The 18,496-nt window shown below is 34.9% G+C and overlaps 1 protein-coding gene across 1 annotated transcript in view; it reads left to right on the forward strand.

Annotated features, from left to right (window-relative positions):
• The window catches only part of DYNC2H1 (dynein cytoplasmic 2 heavy chain 1), a gene marked incomplete at both ends in the record, with an annotated part of 141,740 nt that overhangs the window by 18,935 nt on the left and 104,309 nt on the right, over positions 1 to 18,496 (forward strand). The window contains 25 exons of the mRNA XM_079536134.1: positions 812 to 961; positions 2,140 to 2,345; positions 3,207 to 3,362; positions 3,455 to 3,569; positions 3,959 to 4,129; positions 4,349 to 4,731; positions 5,030 to 5,162; positions 5,254 to 5,371; positions 5,540 to 5,652; positions 5,765 to 5,884; positions 6,850 to 7,000; positions 8,236 to 8,438; positions 8,942 to 9,124; positions 9,341 to 9,523; positions 9,677 to 9,900; positions 10,628 to 10,743; positions 11,181 to 11,380; positions 12,041 to 12,305; positions 12,675 to 12,882; positions 13,253 to 13,382; positions 14,036 to 14,191; positions 15,234 to 15,493; positions 16,152 to 16,398; positions 17,249 to 17,400; positions 18,291 to 18,435. Coding sequence (XP_079392260.1) covers positions 812 to 961; positions 2,140 to 2,345; positions 3,207 to 3,362; positions 3,455 to 3,569; positions 3,959 to 4,129; positions 4,349 to 4,731; positions 5,030 to 5,162; positions 5,254 to 5,371; positions 5,540 to 5,652; positions 5,765 to 5,884; positions 6,850 to 7,000; positions 8,236 to 8,438; positions 8,942 to 9,124; positions 9,341 to 9,523; positions 9,677 to 9,900; positions 10,628 to 10,743; positions 11,181 to 11,380; positions 12,041 to 12,305; positions 12,675 to 12,882; positions 13,253 to 13,382; positions 14,036 to 14,191; positions 15,234 to 15,493; positions 16,152 to 16,398; positions 17,249 to 17,400; positions 18,291 to 18,435 — 4,488 coding nt within the window. The remainder of the gene's footprint in view (positions 1 to 811; positions 962 to 2,139; positions 2,346 to 3,206; positions 3,363 to 3,454; positions 3,570 to 3,958; positions 4,130 to 4,348; positions 4,732 to 5,029; positions 5,163 to 5,253; positions 5,372 to 5,539; positions 5,653 to 5,764; positions 5,885 to 6,849; positions 7,001 to 8,235; positions 8,439 to 8,941; positions 9,125 to 9,340; positions 9,524 to 9,676; positions 9,901 to 10,627; positions 10,744 to 11,180; positions 11,381 to 12,040; positions 12,306 to 12,674; positions 12,883 to 13,252; positions 13,383 to 14,035; positions 14,192 to 15,233; positions 15,494 to 16,151; positions 16,399 to 17,248; positions 17,401 to 18,290; positions 18,436 to 18,496) is intronic.

The raw sequence follows: 18,496 nt of genomic DNA on the forward strand, positions 1-18,496 counted from the left end.
CTGACAATCCTTCTTGCCCAGAACAGCGTTTCTCCTTAGTATTAAGGCATTTTCTCATCACTCAATTTTTGAAGGAGAGCATAGGTAACAGATGATTTTGGAAAATGTGTCACATTCTCTGCATTGAATTCCATCTTTATAGAAAGAAAAAAGTTTATGGAAAAGATAGCTAACCTCCCAAAATCTCCATCTGCCCTGTTTTGTTGCTGCACAGGATGTTATGTGGTATGGAATATTATGTGGTCAGTTTGGGTCATCTGCCTGGTTGTGTCTCCTCTGAGCTGCCTTGACACTCCCAGGATATTAAACAGGAAGGCAGTTAGCAACATCTTGATACTGAGCAAACACTGTTCTGCACTACCTGAAACATCAGTGTGTTGTCTGCATTGTTTTGGTGACATAATGTAAACGTAACACATCTGCTGTGGTGAAAATTAACTCCTTCCCAGCCAGGCCCATGATACATTTAGGTCATGTATATACCAATCTTCAGTTGCTTTGATACTGTTTCGGAATCTGGTTGATTGGGTATCTACAATAAGTAGGGAACCATTTACCTGTTTCTCATTAAGCCTTAACTCCTGTATATTTCATTTCAGGATCAAGATTTAGATTTTTTCTAAATACCTCAGATGCTATTTTTCTTGTGTTTTACTTTTTATGTAAGCAGTATTAAAAATGCAAATGCATGTAGACACATAATCTATGGATACACCAGTGGTGATTCTTATATATTTATTTATTGTTTGGGTAAGCAGGATTTACTGAATTTTTACATACACATGTGTATTTTTAATCCACTTGAATTTAGATTTTTCTCCTGTTTCAAGAAGCTGAGGATAAAAACAAACTTTTGCGAACTGTGGCTGGTGTGGGTTTGGACGCAGTCAGTAACCTGAGAGCTACGTGGGATAAATTTGAATTAATGATGGAAAGCCACCAGCTTATGATAACAGAGCAGGTAACAATGTTTAATCATGGAATCGTAGAATGGCTTAGGTTGGAAGAGACTTTACTAATCATCTAATTCCTACCCCCCCTGCCATGAGCAGTGTTTCTACCCACTCAATCAGGCTGCCCAGGGTCCTTTCACAGAATTCCAGAAACACAGAGGTTGAAAAGGACCTCCCAAGATCATCTAGTCCTCTCTGCCATAGCAACACCTCCAGCGGTGGGGTGTTGATGGCATCTTTGGGCAGCCCATTCCAGTGCCTCACAAGTCTCTAACAAGTTTCCTCCAAGTATAAAATCTAAATTTCCTGTTTTATTTTAAAACCATTCCCCCTTGACCTGTTACTATCTGCCTCTGTAAAAAGTAGGTCTCTCTTTTGTTTATAAGCTCCCTTTAAGTGCTAGAAGGCTACAATGAGGTCGCCCTGGATCCTTCTTCAGTCAACTTTTTTTTTGTAGGAGAGGTGCTCCAGTCTTCTGATCATCTTTGTGGCTCTCCTCTGGACCCGCTCCAGCAGCTCCTAAAGCACTGAAGTCTGGAGAAATACTTTTTCATGAATTATATCAAATCCATACCTTTTCCTTGTTCAGTATTAACACAAACTTTGATGACAGTCTGTAAGGAGATACTGCTTTTTAACCAGTAACTAGGTGATATATCTGTAGAACTGATTCTGAAATTAATGTTGTTCTTCTGTCTCAGAGACCTGCCTAAAGACAGAGATGGCTTAATATAAATCAGCAGTTCCCTGAAGAAAACAGAACAGTTAAAATATATTGTTTATTTTATTGTGTTCTTAGCACTGATGCTGGGGTGGTTTCTTTTCTTTTTTTTTCTTCTTTTTTTTTCCCAACAACTTGGCTAAACTATGTGCATTCCTCTAATTGCCAGGCCACTGAGACATTCTTGAACTCTTTTTCATTATTGCTGAAGATACTAATGTGTCATACAAATAGCAGTTCTTCTGTGTGCAGGCTAAGTGGGTAGCATAGGCCAAAAAATAAATCTTACCTACCAGCATAAAGTTAGTACCCCTTGTTTTGAAATAAAACCAGAAGACTAAAGATGAACAATTTCTTAGGGTGTTACATATGAAGTTGGAACAATGTGATTACTTCACTTTTGCTGGATAGTAGTTGTAGTTGTGATCCATTAAAGGAATCTCGTTTTTAACTCTTACTTTACAGATTGAAGTGATGAAGGGAAATGTGATGTCACGTATTGATATATATCTTCAAGACCTGGAAAAATTTAAAGTTCGTTGGGATCAGCTGAAGCCAAGCGATGATGTAATTGAAACAGGTGATCAAGATGTGCTTGAGAAAAGTGCTCAGATCATAAAAGAGAAGAAAGAGGAATTTGATGAACTTGAAACCATGAAGGAAAAACTCATGTATGTTTATTTCCCTTTGCATTGTAGTCATTAACATATGGATCTTTTGCAGTAAAAATATTTTTGAAAATATTAAATTTTATCTCACGGTTAATATTGCTAATTCAGTTTTCTTCATATTAAATGATTTTCATTCATTATTTTTCAAGATTATTTTTGTTCATTTTACATTACTTGACTTTCTCGTGCTGAAGTTTTTATGAAATAAAAGGTCAAGGACTCAGGCCTCTAAGGAAAAGAACGTATAAACAAAAAGGCAGATATTCTGACTTTTGAACTCACTAAAGGGAAGTTTGGCATACTAGTCCAAGGAAGGGGACTGATTGGTTCAGTCAGCTGGTAACTTAAGTGGGCTAGAGCTCACCTCTCTCATTTCTTGAGTAAGTGTCCTATCTGTTAGACTGTTGTGTTGAAGGAAAGAATTTTTTCCTCTAAATACCTACTTTAGGTAAACTCATTACTGCATATCCTGAGCAGACAAAATTTTTTATTTCAGTTCTTAGCTTGGCATGTAATTATGGTAGTAAATAAAACCAGCATGATTCTTCTACCTATAATGAAAAAACAAATCAATTTGAACTTTATTTCACACCTCATTTCAGGTAATACCAAGTTCAAAATTCACTTTGTGAAAAAAAGAGAAATGAAAGTTTATGGCAAATACAGTTACTCCTTTTATTCCTTTATTATTTCTGCTTGGGAAGGAGACAGTAATGAAATTGCAGTTGGCAAAAATGCTCTTCAGTAAAGCCAGTGGCTTTTCTTAATTAAAGGAGGTCTATTTTAATGTAATTGCTTCTCTTAAGTCATTAATGTGTAGTTGAATAACTTGGTGTTTAATGCAGTTATCTTTTTATTCAGTGAAGAATGCCATCATTTTAAATTGGAAGAGCCTGACTTCTCATTGTCAAAAGTTGTATCTCAGGATATTAAGTGTTGTGCAGAAGTCTGGGCATTGTATGAAGAGTTTTATCAAGGTTTTCAGGAGAAAGCCAAAGAAGACTGGATTACTTTTAGGTAAGATTTTCTTGCTTTATTTTTTGTGGACGTGTATGCATGGCTATAGTTCTGTGTTGTTACGACCTTTTCTATATTTGATTTTCATACAGGAGTAAAACATACCTATTTGAGGAATTTTTGTTTAACTGGCATGATAAAATTAGGAAGATGGAAGGACATACTGTAATGACAGTAAAGTTGCAAAAAGAAGTGGACAAATACAAAGTAAGATGCTACTTATAGCAAGGTGTTTAAAATAAAAAATTCAGTAGTATTATTTACTATGTTACTCATTGTTCATTTTTCACAAAAAAAATCAGAATTTCAGAAAGTATCTCCTGGTGCTGTTTTGAACATTTAATTTATTTGTAAGAATCTTTTAGTGCCTTATAGTGAACGAGGAGAGCATTGCAATTTACTTAAATGTACTTCACCATGACTTTTCCTGAGAAAGTTCTTAAACATTAAATCCAGCATTCTAAAAAAAACATTTTAAGAATGTTAATTTTTTTTAGCAGCTTCTCTGTAAACAAACAGATACAATTTGCAGAAATATTAGGTAGATAGGTAAGATATTAGATAGGTAGGTAATTCATGTAATTTTTTTCCCGTAGATGATAATTCCACTCCTAAAATACGTTAGAGGAGAACATCTTTCTCCAGACCACTGGCTCGATCTCTTTCGTCTTCTGGGTCTTCCCCGAGGCACCACTCTTCAGGGTTTGCTATTTGGAGATCTGCTTAAAGTGACTGATGCCATTATAGAAAAAGCCACAGAACTTAAGGTGTGAATAATGACTTATAATTGTATTTTTATTCTAATATTTATTTATCTAGTGTTCTTTTGTAAATGCAACAGTGTCTTTCCATAGAATATTTTGTTCTGCATGCATATTTATATTTTTATCTTAATATAGAAATGTAATTTGTCTTTGATTCTTGAAGAAAAAGTATTACCACAAGGCCTGTAGTTTTACATGAAATCTATTTCTGCCTTTAAATAGGATTTGAATTGTCGGGCTCAAGGTGAGGTTACAATCAGAGAAGCATTACGTGAACTTGAACTCTGGGGAGTTGGGGCTGTCTTTACATTAACAGATTATGAAGATAGCCAAGGCAAGACTGTCATGCTTATTAAAGACTGGAAAGACATTGTCAACCAAGTTGGAGATCATCGCTGTCTTCTACAGTCCCTCAGAGACTCTCCATATTACAAAGGTTTTGAAGATAAAGTGTCCATTTGGGAAAAAAAACTTGCTGAGTTGGATGAGTTTTTGCAAAATTTAAACCTAATACAGAGGAAATGGGTCTATTTAGAACCCATATTTGGCCGTGGAGCTCTGCCCAAAGACCATGCACGGTTTACCAGAGTTGATGAAGATTTTAGGTTAGTGATATGGAATCTAATATATTTTCTGTACCATCTTTGAACCGTGTGCTACATTGTTATTGATAGTGGAAATATGAGGCACAACTATTCCAAAGAAGTTGTTAAATCATGCTGGAGATATGTTGATGTAAATTCTGAAATATTTCATCATAGATTTGTAAAACTGAGTTATAAATCAGATACTTATACAACTCATATGTACTTTAATTTTTAATTAAATGGCTACAAATGTTTAATATTGAGAAAAAAACTGTAATGGTAATTTTATGAATTATTCTTTTTTTTTCCTGTCAAGATCTGTTTTGTCAGATATCAAAAGGGATAACAGAATAACTTCACTGAATGCCCGGGCAGGAACAAGAAATACCTTAATTGCCATACTTGATCAGCTTCAGAGATGTCAGAGATCTTTGAATGAGTTTTTGGAGGTACAAGTGAAATTAATATAGTTTTCTATAAAGAAAGTAAATAAGTTTGAATTAAAGTAAATAATAATAAAAACATTTTCTTTTTATACAGGAAAAGCGCTCAGCATTTCCAAGATTCTATTTCATTGGAGATGATGACTTATTAGAAATTTTAGGACAATCCACAAATCCTTTGGTTATTCAGACTCATCTTAAGAAACTTTTTGCTGGTAATGCATTAGTTTTCATTTGAGAAGAATATTTATTCAGAAATAAGTATATGTAAAGCTAAATTGTCTGTTGCACATTTTTTTTTCTCCTTTTCTGCTACTAGACATGGGGGAATTAATCTTTAAGACTAACAGTATCTGACTTCATTGTCATTTTCTGATTAATAGGCATTCATAGTGTGAGCTTTGATGAAGAATTTAAACACATAGTTGCCATGAAGTCAGTAGAAGGAGAAACTGTGCCACTTAGGAATAAAGTTCTTCTGTCCAATGATGTGGAGGTAAAAAAAAAAAAAAAAAAAAAAAAAAAAGAAATCACATCCAAATATATTTCCAGAAAGTTTCGAGAAAATAATTTGCAATGTATCTGAAGTTTTTTCTTCTTTTGGGCAGGTGTGGCTAAGCAGTTTGGCTTTGGAGATGAAGGAAACTCTGAAGAAGATGTTAATTGATTGTGTTGATGCTGGAAAAAAATCAGAAGGTTCCATCGATCCAACGCTATTTCCTTCCCAGGTAGTAGATGATTCAGTAGCACCACTGTGGAGTTTGAAATACACCAGATGAGTTACTTATAAAGGCTCACAAAGTATACACATGAATTTGCAAGAAATCTCCAGACAAATCCCAGAAAAATCCTCTTTATATATTATAGAGAAATTCTTTAAAATGTTTTTTTTTCTTATAATTCTTATGTAAACATTAAAAGTACTAAGGTATTTAACATGCTGCCTGATCTTACATAAAATGTATTTAATATGATACAATTCTTGATCTTAGCTGATAGACAATAATAGATGTGGGGCTGCTAAAACTTTGTGACATTGAAAAAAAAAAAAAAGACACTTTTTGAATGTGATTAATCTGTAAATTTCCCCTGTGAACAGAAATAGTAATAAAGATAAAATTGATTTTTGCAATTTGAACCAGTAGCACAAATGGCCTAGTTAAACTTACAAATCTTCAGGTTGGTATAATTGGTGGAATTTTTTGATCCAGTTCTTTCTGGTTCTAAATTTGACTGAATCTTTGTAGCTCTAACAGTATTTTTCCAGTGAACTTAAATTACTTAAAACATAAGGGGTATATAGAAATCCAAATACAAAATGCTATGTTAGCGGGTCAGTAGTGGAACAAGTCAAAGATGTGATCTGAGCTCTTTGGCTGCAGACTCAGTGGGCCTAAAATGTTTGTGTATTACACACTTCTAACAGTTTTGGTACCACATGTTTCAGAGCAGCTAATGTATTTGCTGTATTGGATTGCATTACAGGTTTTTGCTAAATGTTACCAGTTTTTAAAAGGTGGCTGTATTTAAGTGCTTAGCAAATGTTTGATGTCGTTTACGTTTACAGTAAAATAATTTAAACATTGATAACATTTTCTTAGTGACCAATGGTAAATGATTGTTTTCCTTTATGTTCGGTATTTTTAAAATGTAATTTGAACTTCTTAACTTTTTTTTAATTTTTTTATTTAAGATTCTTTCTTTGGCAGAACAAATTCAGTTCACTGAAGATGTTGAAAATGCTATCAAAAACCATAACCTGCAACAGTTAGAATTAGAACTGATGGCTAAACTGGAACGTTATACTAGCATTGATACTAGTATGGAAGATACTGGCAGTACAGGTACAAAAATGAGCCCTAATATGTAAGACCTCATTTTGCAACTGTATAGTATTTAACATTCTCCTTGTTTAAGTAGGAAACTACAAATTAGATACCTACTATTATCAACATTAGTTTATTTAATGTTTCAGTGAATAACTGACTTTTATTTAGGAGAGCTTATGTATTTGGAAACGTACGTAATTCATGTATCTACAAAATAAACGAATATGTATGTATCACCACATAGTTTTATATAAAATGGCTATAACTGTATGTAGAGAAATCCTCCCATTTTCCTTCTCCCTTTATTCTTAGTTAAAATCTCCAGAGCATATACAGTATGATTTCAGATCCTCATAGAATCATAGAATCACCAAGGTTGGAAAAGACCTAAAAGATCATCCAGTCCAACATCCACCTATCACCAATAGCTCCCACTAAACCATGTCCCTCAACACAACATCCAGTCTTTCCTTGAACACCCCCAGGGTCGGTGACTCCACCACCTCCCTGGGCAGTCCATTCCAGTGCCTGACCACCCTTTCAGAGAAGTAGTATTTCCTAACATCCAGCCTGAATCTCCCCTGGGGCAGCTTGAAGCCATTCCTTCTACTCCTATCACCAGTTACACAAGAGAAGAGGCCGTCCCCAGCTCACTACAACCTCCCTTCAGGAAGTTATAGAGAGCAATGAGGTCTCCCCTGAGCCTCCTCTTCTCCAGGCTGAACACTCCCAGCTCCTTCAGCCACTCCTCATAAGCCCTGTGCTCCAGACCCCTCACCAGCTTTGTCGCCCTTCTTTGAACCCGCTCCAGGGCCTCAGTGTCTTCCTTGCAGTGAGGGGGCCAAAACTGGACACAGTACTGCAGGTGCGGCCTCACCAGTGTTGAGTATAGGAACATCACATCTGTTGAGAATTTGTGCCTCGCTTACCATGTGGATATAGCTGTAAACACATTTAGAATAATGGCTGTAAACACATTTAGAATAATTTGTTTCTGAAAAAACCCTCTATCTCACTCTCTTGAGAGTAGGGGCAGATAACATCACATGCATTAGGCTAGTTGCCCATCTTTCCAATGGCTGAAATTACATGATGACTTACTACCTCTGTCAGGATCTCATTTTATGCTGATTTGTAAATACATATAATTGAAACAAGATCTCAGTAAAATCAAATGATAATAGAAAGTAACCCAGTGAATGTCAGAATTGCTAACATTGTGATTTTTTAATTTTTTTCATTGTATGCAGAATCAGGAATTCTTGAGCTCAAGCTTAAAGCTTTGATTCTTGATATCATTCATAACATTGATTTAGTGAAGCAGCTAAATCAAGCTCAGATTCACAGTGCTGAAGACTGGGCTTGGAAGAAACAGTTGAGATTTTATATGAAAGACCAAAAATGTTATGTTCAGATGGTAGATGCTGAACTTCAGTACACTTATGAATATCAGGTATGATATTTTAATTTGTGCTTGGTGGCTTTTAAATATGTATCAAACTTTTTCATTCTTCACATGCTGCTAGTTGCCTTCCAGACATTGCTGCTGTTTTCCAAATTTGTTATGTTGTTTTTGTTCTATTTCATAGAAAGTATTAAAAAGTTGGATGCTTATTTTTAGTTCTTGATTTTGATAATGTAAATGTAATGGTTGGATGGAAAGCAGCTACAATATGGATACATAATGCTTAATATGGATACAGATTGATCTGATTTCAGTGCTTTTTTCATTTCCTTTAAAGTTTTTCTTTTTTTTTTTTTTGTTTTTTTGTAATACAAAAAAAAAATTAGGGAGATTTCATTATTTTCAACAAATTCATATACTTAAAGAGATAATAATCTTAGTCATTGCTTTATCTTCTCTTTTTAAATTTATTATTTTATGAATGCAAGTAATGAAATTATATCTTAACTAATTTTTGTGTACTAAACCATATAATTATTTTGTTTCTGCAGGGCAATTCCCCTAAACTTGTTTATACACCTTTGACAGATAAGTGTTACCTAACTCTTACTCAGGCTATGAAGATGGGCCTTGGAGGAAATCCCTATGGTCCAGCTGGCACTGGCAAGACCGAATCAGTAAAAGCCTTAGGTGGACTTCTTGGAAGACAAGTATTAGTCTTTAATTGTGATGAGGTGTGCATGGTTCCTCGCAATTTATCTTAAAAAATTCAAGAATATCTTCTCACATACTTCATAAAGAAGTATTACATTCTAAACATAGTCTTAGTAATTTTTCAGGTTCCCTTCTTAGACATTCGTGGTTATTTAAAGTAATGTATTGTTTTTTAATAGGTAGGGAGATAGTCTTCTATTACTTCCTTGTTATTTGTATTTCTTTTTAATTTTAAGGGCATTGATGTGAAGTCGATGGGACGCATATTTGTGGGCTTGGTGAAATGTGGAGCCTGGGGCTGTTTTGATGAATTTAATAGACTTGAGGAAGCTGTGTTGTCTGCAGTGTCCATGCAGATTCAGACTATTCAACATGCTTTGAAGAAACATAGTTCTTCATGTGAATTACTTGGTAAAAAGGTACGACAAAACGGACTTAAGGTTTTCTTACACAAATAGTACTGAAAGAACTGGATCTCTACCAATTTGAAGAATGGCTACTGTAACTACACACAATACACTTCCCAATTTTCTAACAACAATATACTATTACCCTTGCATTTCTAATTCCAGATTGAAATGGATCATAATTCTGGAATTTTTATCACTATGAATCCTGCTGGAAAAGATTATGGAGGAAGACAAAAACTGCCTGATAACCTCAAACAACTGTTTAGGCCAGTTGCTATGACTCATCCAGACAATGAACTTATTGCAGAAGTGATTTTGTATTCAGAAGGCTTTAAGTGTGCTAAAACACTTGGTGGAAAATTAGTGGCTATTTTCAATCTAGCGAGGTAAGCATATTTAAAAATAAAATTCTTAGCATGTTTCTGTTTTGTGGATGGTGACATCGATCCTTGTGGTTATCTCACATTTTTTCTCTATGGTATTTGCCATGTACTTTTTGTTAATTTTCTGAAATACTGTATGAATTGAAAATTGCACAAAGCTGTATTTTGGAAACCAAACTAGCCATAAAACAGTAGGTTTGGAATCGTCTGAACTTTTACTTTCAATAAAAAAAAAAGTGACTAATTTAAAATAAGTTAAAAATAAAAATATTGCAGTATATTGGGAGCTTCAGGTATGAAAATAGGTGGAATGCAGTTAAAATCTCAAGGTGGCAAAGTATTGCACCCCTGTTAGCCTCATTAAATATGAATGTAAGCATATGACTGTGTCATTAAATGTGTATTTTGACTCCCGAAGTAGTTTAAATGGAAATGGAATTTGATTATAGATATGCCAGATAAATGAATGCAATTATAAACTGTCAGAAGTTTTAGTTAAATTCACTAGGGATGATGATATAAATAGTAGCTGTTGAGTGTCATTGCTTATACCTCTGAAATGCATTACGCGTGCTACTAGAGAAACTCTTCTGCTTCTGTTTTGCCCCAAACCATATTATAAGCTGAAAAAAAAAAGGTAGAAAACCTGGCAATGTTGCCTAAAATTTATTTCAACACAGTTGAACAGTTCAACAGGTTTTTTTTGTTGTTGTTTTCTGTTTTCATTTAGGGAGCTTTTAACACCACAGCAGCACTATGATTGGGGCTTACGAGCATTAAAGACTGTTCTGAGAGGCTGTGGCAGTCTTCTTCGTCAGCTGAAGAGAAGTGCAGAAAAGCAAGAAAGTAAGATTGATCATGTCAAACTTCTTATTGTTTAGAGTACTGTGCAGATATCATTCTCTACATTGTCTTCAGTACAGTTATAGTTGTAAACCATAGTTTGGATTAGAGACTACTTAGCAGAGAAAAAGTTATCCAAGAATATCCAATAACTGTACAGATATCATTCTCTACATTGTCTTCAGTACAGTTATAGTTGTAAATCGTAGTTTGGATTAGAGACTACTTAGCAGAGAAAAAGTTATCCAAGAATAGGCCCAAGAGTAGTCTCCCTTATAATTCCACTTCCATTGTCTTATAATATGGATTCAAGCAGTGATACGTTCTGAGCTAAAAACAAATAATAATAATAAAAAAAAAAACAACAAAAAACAACACAAAACAAAAAACAACCAAAACCAGAACACAAATTAATCTGGCTTCTTTGTATTTACTTCCAGTTAATGAAAGTCACTTGGTGGTTCAAGCTTTGCGGCTTAATACCATGTCAAAGCTTACATTTGCAGACTGTGCACGATTTGATGCATTGGTTAAAGATGTCTTCCCTGGCATTGACTTCAAAGATGTGGAGTATGCCAAGTTAACTACAGCTTTACAGGAAGCCTTTGAAGAGGCACGCTTGGAAATTATAAACACTCAGGTAAACACTGACTAGAATAGCAAAACAAAATGAATTGTTCTTAGTTAGGACTAGTTGATAGTACTTTTGACTCATTTCCTTCTACTTTTGAGTGAAATATTTTATAAAAAATTGGAAAAAAAAAAACACCTAAATGTTAGATTATGATTGTTCCTATATATACAGATGTGTATGGCGGAAGCGTGGGAGGTTGATCGTGTAATTCAATGAAAAATTGTGCAAGAAGGCTTAAGATGTGAGCATGTGATACGCAGTTCTTTTTAAGCTGGGTACAAATTCCTCTGAATGTTTTGGACAGTGAAGGAATTAATATGTAAACATTTACTTTTATCGAGCAATTCTGTGTCTCAGGAATATTCATGTATTTTTTGAGCTAGTTTTTTGACTAAACATTCATGAATTTTTCAGGAAAAATCAATGTCCAGAGATCACAGATTTCTTTGTTTTAGTAATACAATGAAATGCTTCTAATATGCAAAATAAGTTTCTTGCTACTCTTTCATATCTGAATTTTAACTGATCTTCTAAATGCCTGTTATTTCATAATTATAGAGACAAGAGTACTGCATGCAAACTAGATTGAAAAAAGCATGAAAAAAGAGAACATGATTGCTTTAGCTCCATGACTTCATCTATCCTCTGTTTCTTTTTATTATTTAGGTCAAGAAAGCTTTGGAATTGTATGAACAACTACGTCAAAGAATGGGTGTAGTTATTGTAGGTCCAAGTGGTGCAGGGAAGTCAACACTTTGGCAGATGTTAAAGGCAGCACTTGGTAAAACTGGCAAAGTAGTCAAACAGTACACTATGAATCCCAAAGCAATGCCTCGTCATCAGTTGCTTGGCCATATTGACATGGATACCAGAGAATGGTCTGATGGTGTGCTTACAAATAGTGCTCGGCAAGTGGTACGAGAACCCCAAGGTACGTTTAGGAGAGAGTAGTTGTACTGTTTTGTTTGATTTGCTGAAATTGTTTATTTTCAGCTTAAATTTTTACAGTATTTTGTTATTAGTTTGTGGTTAGGATAAGGTAAATGAAACTTCTGGTGCCAGTCCTATTGAAGAACACAGATTGGCACTTCCCAGCTTTTCTCTACTTAAGAGAACAAAAGCAGACATCAGAAGATAAAACATGAAGAATGTCCCTAAAGAGCTTATATTAAAATTACAATGAAGGAAGGATAAGAAATAGTATTCAATTAGTTCAGGAGTTATATCCTTTAAGTGTTTTTCTTGGGTTTGATATTTTATAATTTTACATTTATAATGTATAATTGTGTCTGGAAAATAGATACTACTTCTTGGATAATTTGTGATGGTGATATTGATCCTGAATGGATTGAATCCTTGAATTCTGTTTTGGATGACAACAGACTGTTGACTATGCCTAGTGGAGAAAGAATTCAGTTTGCCTCAAATGTCAACTTTATTTTTGAAACTCATGACCTTAGCTGTGCATCTCCTGCTACAATATCTCGAATGGGAATGATCTTTCTGAGGTAAGTCAGAGGGTATTATCATTTCTTAAACAAAGCGAATCTTCCTAAGTTTTCTAGAAAGGTAGTCTAAACTGTGCACAGTGGTTGAATTAGTTGAGCACACTTGAAAAGCAAATCAGTGAGAGAATCTAGCTTAAGTTTTGTGCGTCTTCAGAGCTGTCTTGCTATAACCTTTTGGCAATGTATTTCCTAGTTTTTCAGAGACATACTGCATTATTTTGTGTATGACCAATAAAGCCAAAATATTGACTAAATATTCTTATGCAAAAGTCACTGGACATTTCTTAGAATTTTGTTCCATTTTAACTCATCTGTGTGAAGATGTGGAAATCTGTTAATTTGAATCTTGATTTCTTTTGCTTTAACTTAGTGATGAAGATACAGATCTTAATTCTCTGATAAAATCTTGGCTAAGAAGTCAGCCTGAAGAATGCAGATACAACCTTGAAAATTGGATTGGGGACTACTTTGAAAAGGCTTTAAACTGGGTTGTCAAGCAGGTTGGTAATTGAATACTTGATCACTTCTCAGCTTCTATTAAGGAGATACATTTTTCTAGTTTTGGTAACTGTTCTTTTTAATAAGAGTAATACTGGAACCATTTGAGTCACTGTGAGTTTCTAAAATTTGATTGCTCTATTTAAAGTTTTGAAACATATACTACAAATCTCCACTGCTGTCACCAACAAACTAATAATGGAACACCTGCATTACCTCCCCTTTGGGAAGGTGCCCCACAGACGATCGCTTTGTATTTTTAATGCTATTTCCCCTCTTGTTTCTTTTACCCTTGGATATTTTTCTACTTTTGAAGTATCTTCATCTGGATGCTAAAGAAAGGCATGACACTGGTCTTGAACATCATCCTTTGATGGTAAAGAGCAAAATTCATAAATAATCTATTTCTGAGAAAGATTCTAGTGTATACTTACATCGGTTTCTTACCAATTCTCAGAATACTCAAGAAAAGTTCTGATTGCTAAATTACATCAATTCATAATTAAACATGGAACTAAATACAAGTTTAAGACTTTCAAATCAATGTTTTAAGATAATTTCACATCAAGTGGAAGAGCCAAAGAATACGCTGCTAGCAATACATTGCATTTATTATTGGCATGTGATTAAATGTACTCTGACTTGCAATTTACAGAATGACTTTGTGGTAGAAACAAGTTTAGTTGGAACTGTGATGAATGGACTTTCGCATCTTCGTGGCTGTACTGACCGTGGACAGTTTATCATTAACTTGCTCCGGGGTCTTGGTGCCAATCTTAATATGAGCTCACGACTAGAATTTGCAAAGCAGGTAATCTTTTTCATCATGTTCATAAAACATTTCTCCATTTAGAAGGCAATTTTTTTCCCTCTTATCTCAATGAAGATTCACAGTAGTAGAATATCTGTGATCTTATTTATTTGCAGTCTGTGCTGCATACAGGGAAGTAGCTAAAGTAGCTTAGGAGTAAATAAATGTTTCACGTGTCCCTGATACATTGCTAGGTTCATCCAGCCCAGGCAGCAGTTCTTTTGTACTGCAACAAGTGATACAGAACAGCCTCTGTTCATACTGTTCTATGCAATGAACTTCTACAGAGAATATTTTGTGCTTACTGCATCTCTAACACATTTATTTTTTGTGTTGCGTGGAATAATAGCACTGTACAGGCTTTGAACCTTACCAGGAAAGTGTTCTTTGAAGTTTTGAAGTTATGTATTTTATATTCTGGGGTGTGGTTTTATCTTTGTGTAAATACTTGAAGACACAAAGATAACAAAACAGTGCTGGAAAATTAAGCGGCTTGCTTGTCCACAGTGCCTGCATACGGCCGTCCCTGGAGAGAGTTATCTCCATAGTCACCCTTGGGTTTTCTCTTGAAGAGAAGAAAATAGTTCCTTCTAAAAGACAGTCTGGAGCTATAACATATTCAGGGTAGATGGTCAAAGATCAAACTCAACTTCTGGATATTAGCCACTGATGAAGAGGAATGAGTTACATTGGCCTTTTGTAAATGTTGTCTAATATTTAAAAAGTTTATATAAAGGTGTACTGAATGCAGTTTATTTCTTATTCTTTGATTTCTTTGAGTTTAATTCTTTATATTTCTGAAAATAATGTTATGTGGAAGAGTAATACATTATTGTTTCATTCAGGATTTCATCATAAAGCATATGTATAACATGATCAAATTTGGTTTCAAAGCAAGCTGCAAAATTATAAAATGGAGGAATTGCTTCTTTTTGCAAAGTTACTCTGAACATTCTTTATGTATAAATTAATAATTAAAATAGTAGGCCTTGCCATTAGGGATATGGATTTAACAGAAATTTTATTTTGTTTTTTTTTAAAGATCTTCACTTGGGCACAAGAATCTCCACCAGATCCAAGGAGGCCCCTGGACACGTATTATGACATGGACAGTGGACAGTTAATGCTATATCGGCTGAAAAAACCTGAAAATCTAACAGCTGATAACTTCAGTAATCTGCAAACACTTCCTGTCATCCAAACCCCTGACATGCAGAGAGGCTTAGATTACTTTAGACCCTGGCTAGACTTTAACAATAAGGAGCCATTTCTTCTTGTGGGTCCTGAAGGATGTGGAAAGGGGTAAAAAAGCACATTTGCTATTTTAAGCAAAGTATGCTTCTGTCTACTTGAAGAAGTTATTAATGATTTGTAATAATGATTTTATCTCGTGATTTTCTCATTTTTACTTACAGAATATAGTATGTTTACATTACTAACAAAGCAAACCTTCTAGAGTGGCAAGTAAGAAGATTCAGGGAAAGTTCAAGCTGACACTTTCCCTGAATTTTCTTACTTGCCACTATAGAAGGCATCTGAGACATCTGTATGGGGCTTTTAGTTGTGAAACAGGATGTTTGAAGCACCTGTACTGTCATCGAGGCAACAGCTGAAAGGCAGTTCAGATACCTGGTCTTGGTTTCATCCTGGATACCTTTGTTCAGACAGCTGAATTAAAATCATCCTGTTGATTATTTTAGGTTCCTTATTTAGGAGGGTTGGTTTAATACATACAAGGTATTGAAGATAGGTCTTTATTTTATGTAGATGTACACCACACTTTAATTGAATGTCTTGAATGGAAAATGGTAAATTCAGCAAACCTCATGCAACACCTCATATTACTACAGTATTCAGTGTGTGCATTTTAATCCAAAAGCTATAAAATATCTTTGGATACCCAGAATTTGAATGTGTTTTTATCTTATTTATACTTATGTGTACACTTTTGCTTTTTTAGGATGCTGCTTCGTTATGCATTTTCTCAACTTCGATCCACTCAGATTGCTGCCATTCACTGCAGTGCACAAACTACCTCTCAACATGTTATACAGAAATTAAGTCAAACTTGCATTGTAATAAGTACAAACACTGGGCGAGTATTTAGGCCAAAAGACTGTGAAAGACTTGTTCTGTACTTAAAGGATATAAATCTACCCAAACCTGATAAATGGGGAACAAGCACTCTCATTGCTTTTCTTCAGCAGGTAAACGCCTGTTTACAGAGACTTCAATACCCTGGAAATAGTTCAGTGTCCGTACCTACATTGATAATTTTCATAGTTAGAAGAAATATACTTTTCAGTTAGAATACCTGAATTGATATTATTGTTGTTTGTACTTGAATAGAATATATAGCTATTAGCTATTAGCTATTTAGCTAATATTAGCTAATTAGCTATTATTATTATAAAGTACCATTTTTATTGAGCTTATATTTTTAAATGATAAAGACAGTACTTGACAATGTAAGTTAATGATGTGACACAATACTTTTCTCAGTGTAGATATATGTATACCATTCTTCTCAGTGTAGGCTGGAATTCAAAATGAAATATTTCCAAACAATTTTCTCTAGATTTTTATACCTCTTCCTGCTGATGATATTCTTTCTCTACATTTCTTTGAATGGCTGCTACGGAGTAATCCATATGTCATCTATTTCCTTCTTGGATTTGTTTCTTTTTAGTATGCTTTTAGACACAAAGCCTTCTAACACTGATCATCTGCTCGGAGTAAGATATCACTGATGAAATGTCTAACCTCCTATTTAATGCTAGATGCTTTTCTCTAGGAAGAATTACCAGCTAGTTATGGATAATTCTAGCCAACTCTGTCTTTTCCCTTGATATCTCATCATATAACACTGATTTTTCTATACTAGATTTTACAGTTTTTAAGAATTTGCATTTGAGACCATTAGGGAAAAAGACACCAGCACTGGGCAAACCGCTGACAGTCAAGGAAATAGTAATGATGCTGTATCTGTCACTAATATGTTTTTGTAAAACACACTTCTAATGTTCGTTTAATAAAATGTTTATGTAATTACTAAAGGTTCTGACATACCAAGGATTCTATGATGAAAATCTGGAGTGGGTTGGTTTAGAAAATATCCAGATTGTGGCATCTATGACTGCTGGAGGAACATTAGGAAGGCATAAACTTACCTCCAGATTTACTTCTATTGTTCGTCTTTGTGCAGTTGAGTAAGTATGTGAAAGTGACATTTGACATTCAGAGCTCAGATTCTGCTTGTTTATAGAGCCCTTGCTGACTTTACTCTTCAAAAAGATGTGGCTATTCTCATCCTTTTTTCTAACAGTTCTGGGATCTTCACATTTCGAAGGTTGTGATTTCCCTCCTTTCCTCCCCCCTCACCCCCCAATCTGTTTTGCTCTCTTGAGACCCTACCAGGGGTAATTCATTCACCTATGGGGCTTGCAGCATGGGAGGCAGAGATGTATTGAACTGGGTCCAGAGGAGGGCCCAAAAGGTGAACGAAGGGCTGGAGCATCTCTCCTGTGAGATAGGCTGAGACAGCGAGGAAATGTAGTGACAGACAAGGGGGTGGTGGTCTTAAGCTAAAAAAGGATAGGTGCCAATTAGATACTATGAGGGTGGTGAGGCACTAGAACAAGTTGTCCAGGGGGATTGTGGATGTTGTCTCCCTGGAAGTACTGGAAGTACTCACGGCCAGGAGGATGGCATTATTGCCTGTGGCAGCAGAGTTGCAACTAAATAGTCTTTAAGGGCCCTTTCAACCCAAGCCATTTTATTATTCTACTGTTTGGTGTTGTTTGGCAACTCTTGGCACTGGAAACCACTTGAGTAATCTCTAGGTGTTGGTAGTGTTGTTTTGTTTGTCTGTGTGTTTGTTTTGTATCTTTTTTTAAATTTTAAAACATATTTAGTAGTGACTGAGAGTGGCCACAGTAAAACAGTAATGGCAGTAACACAATGTTACTTAGCTGCTAGAAATCCTATTAATTGAAATTTCTCAGTAGTTGTCAGTATAACTTATTGTAAATTTGAATCTTTTTAACAGAGAAATTAAGAATGATAGTCCATAATAATTTTTATTTTTTTTCCTGTGAAGCTATCCAGAAAGAGACCAACTGCAAACTATTTGTAGTGCCTACTTGGAACCTGTACTACAGAATAACCTAAAGAACCACCCTGTTTGGGGTTCCTTACCAAAAATACATCAGCTAGCAGGATCGATGGTTCAAGTATATGAGCAGGTGTGGAAATTTAATTTATTGCTTTTGGGGAGATGGGCAGTTCAGAAATATATATATTTTA

This window comes from Tetrao urogallus, assembly GCF_951394365.1.
Source record: "Tetrao urogallus genome assembly, chromosome: 1".
NCBI lineage: Eukaryota > Metazoa > Chordata > Aves > Galliformes > Phasianidae > Tetrao > Tetrao urogallus.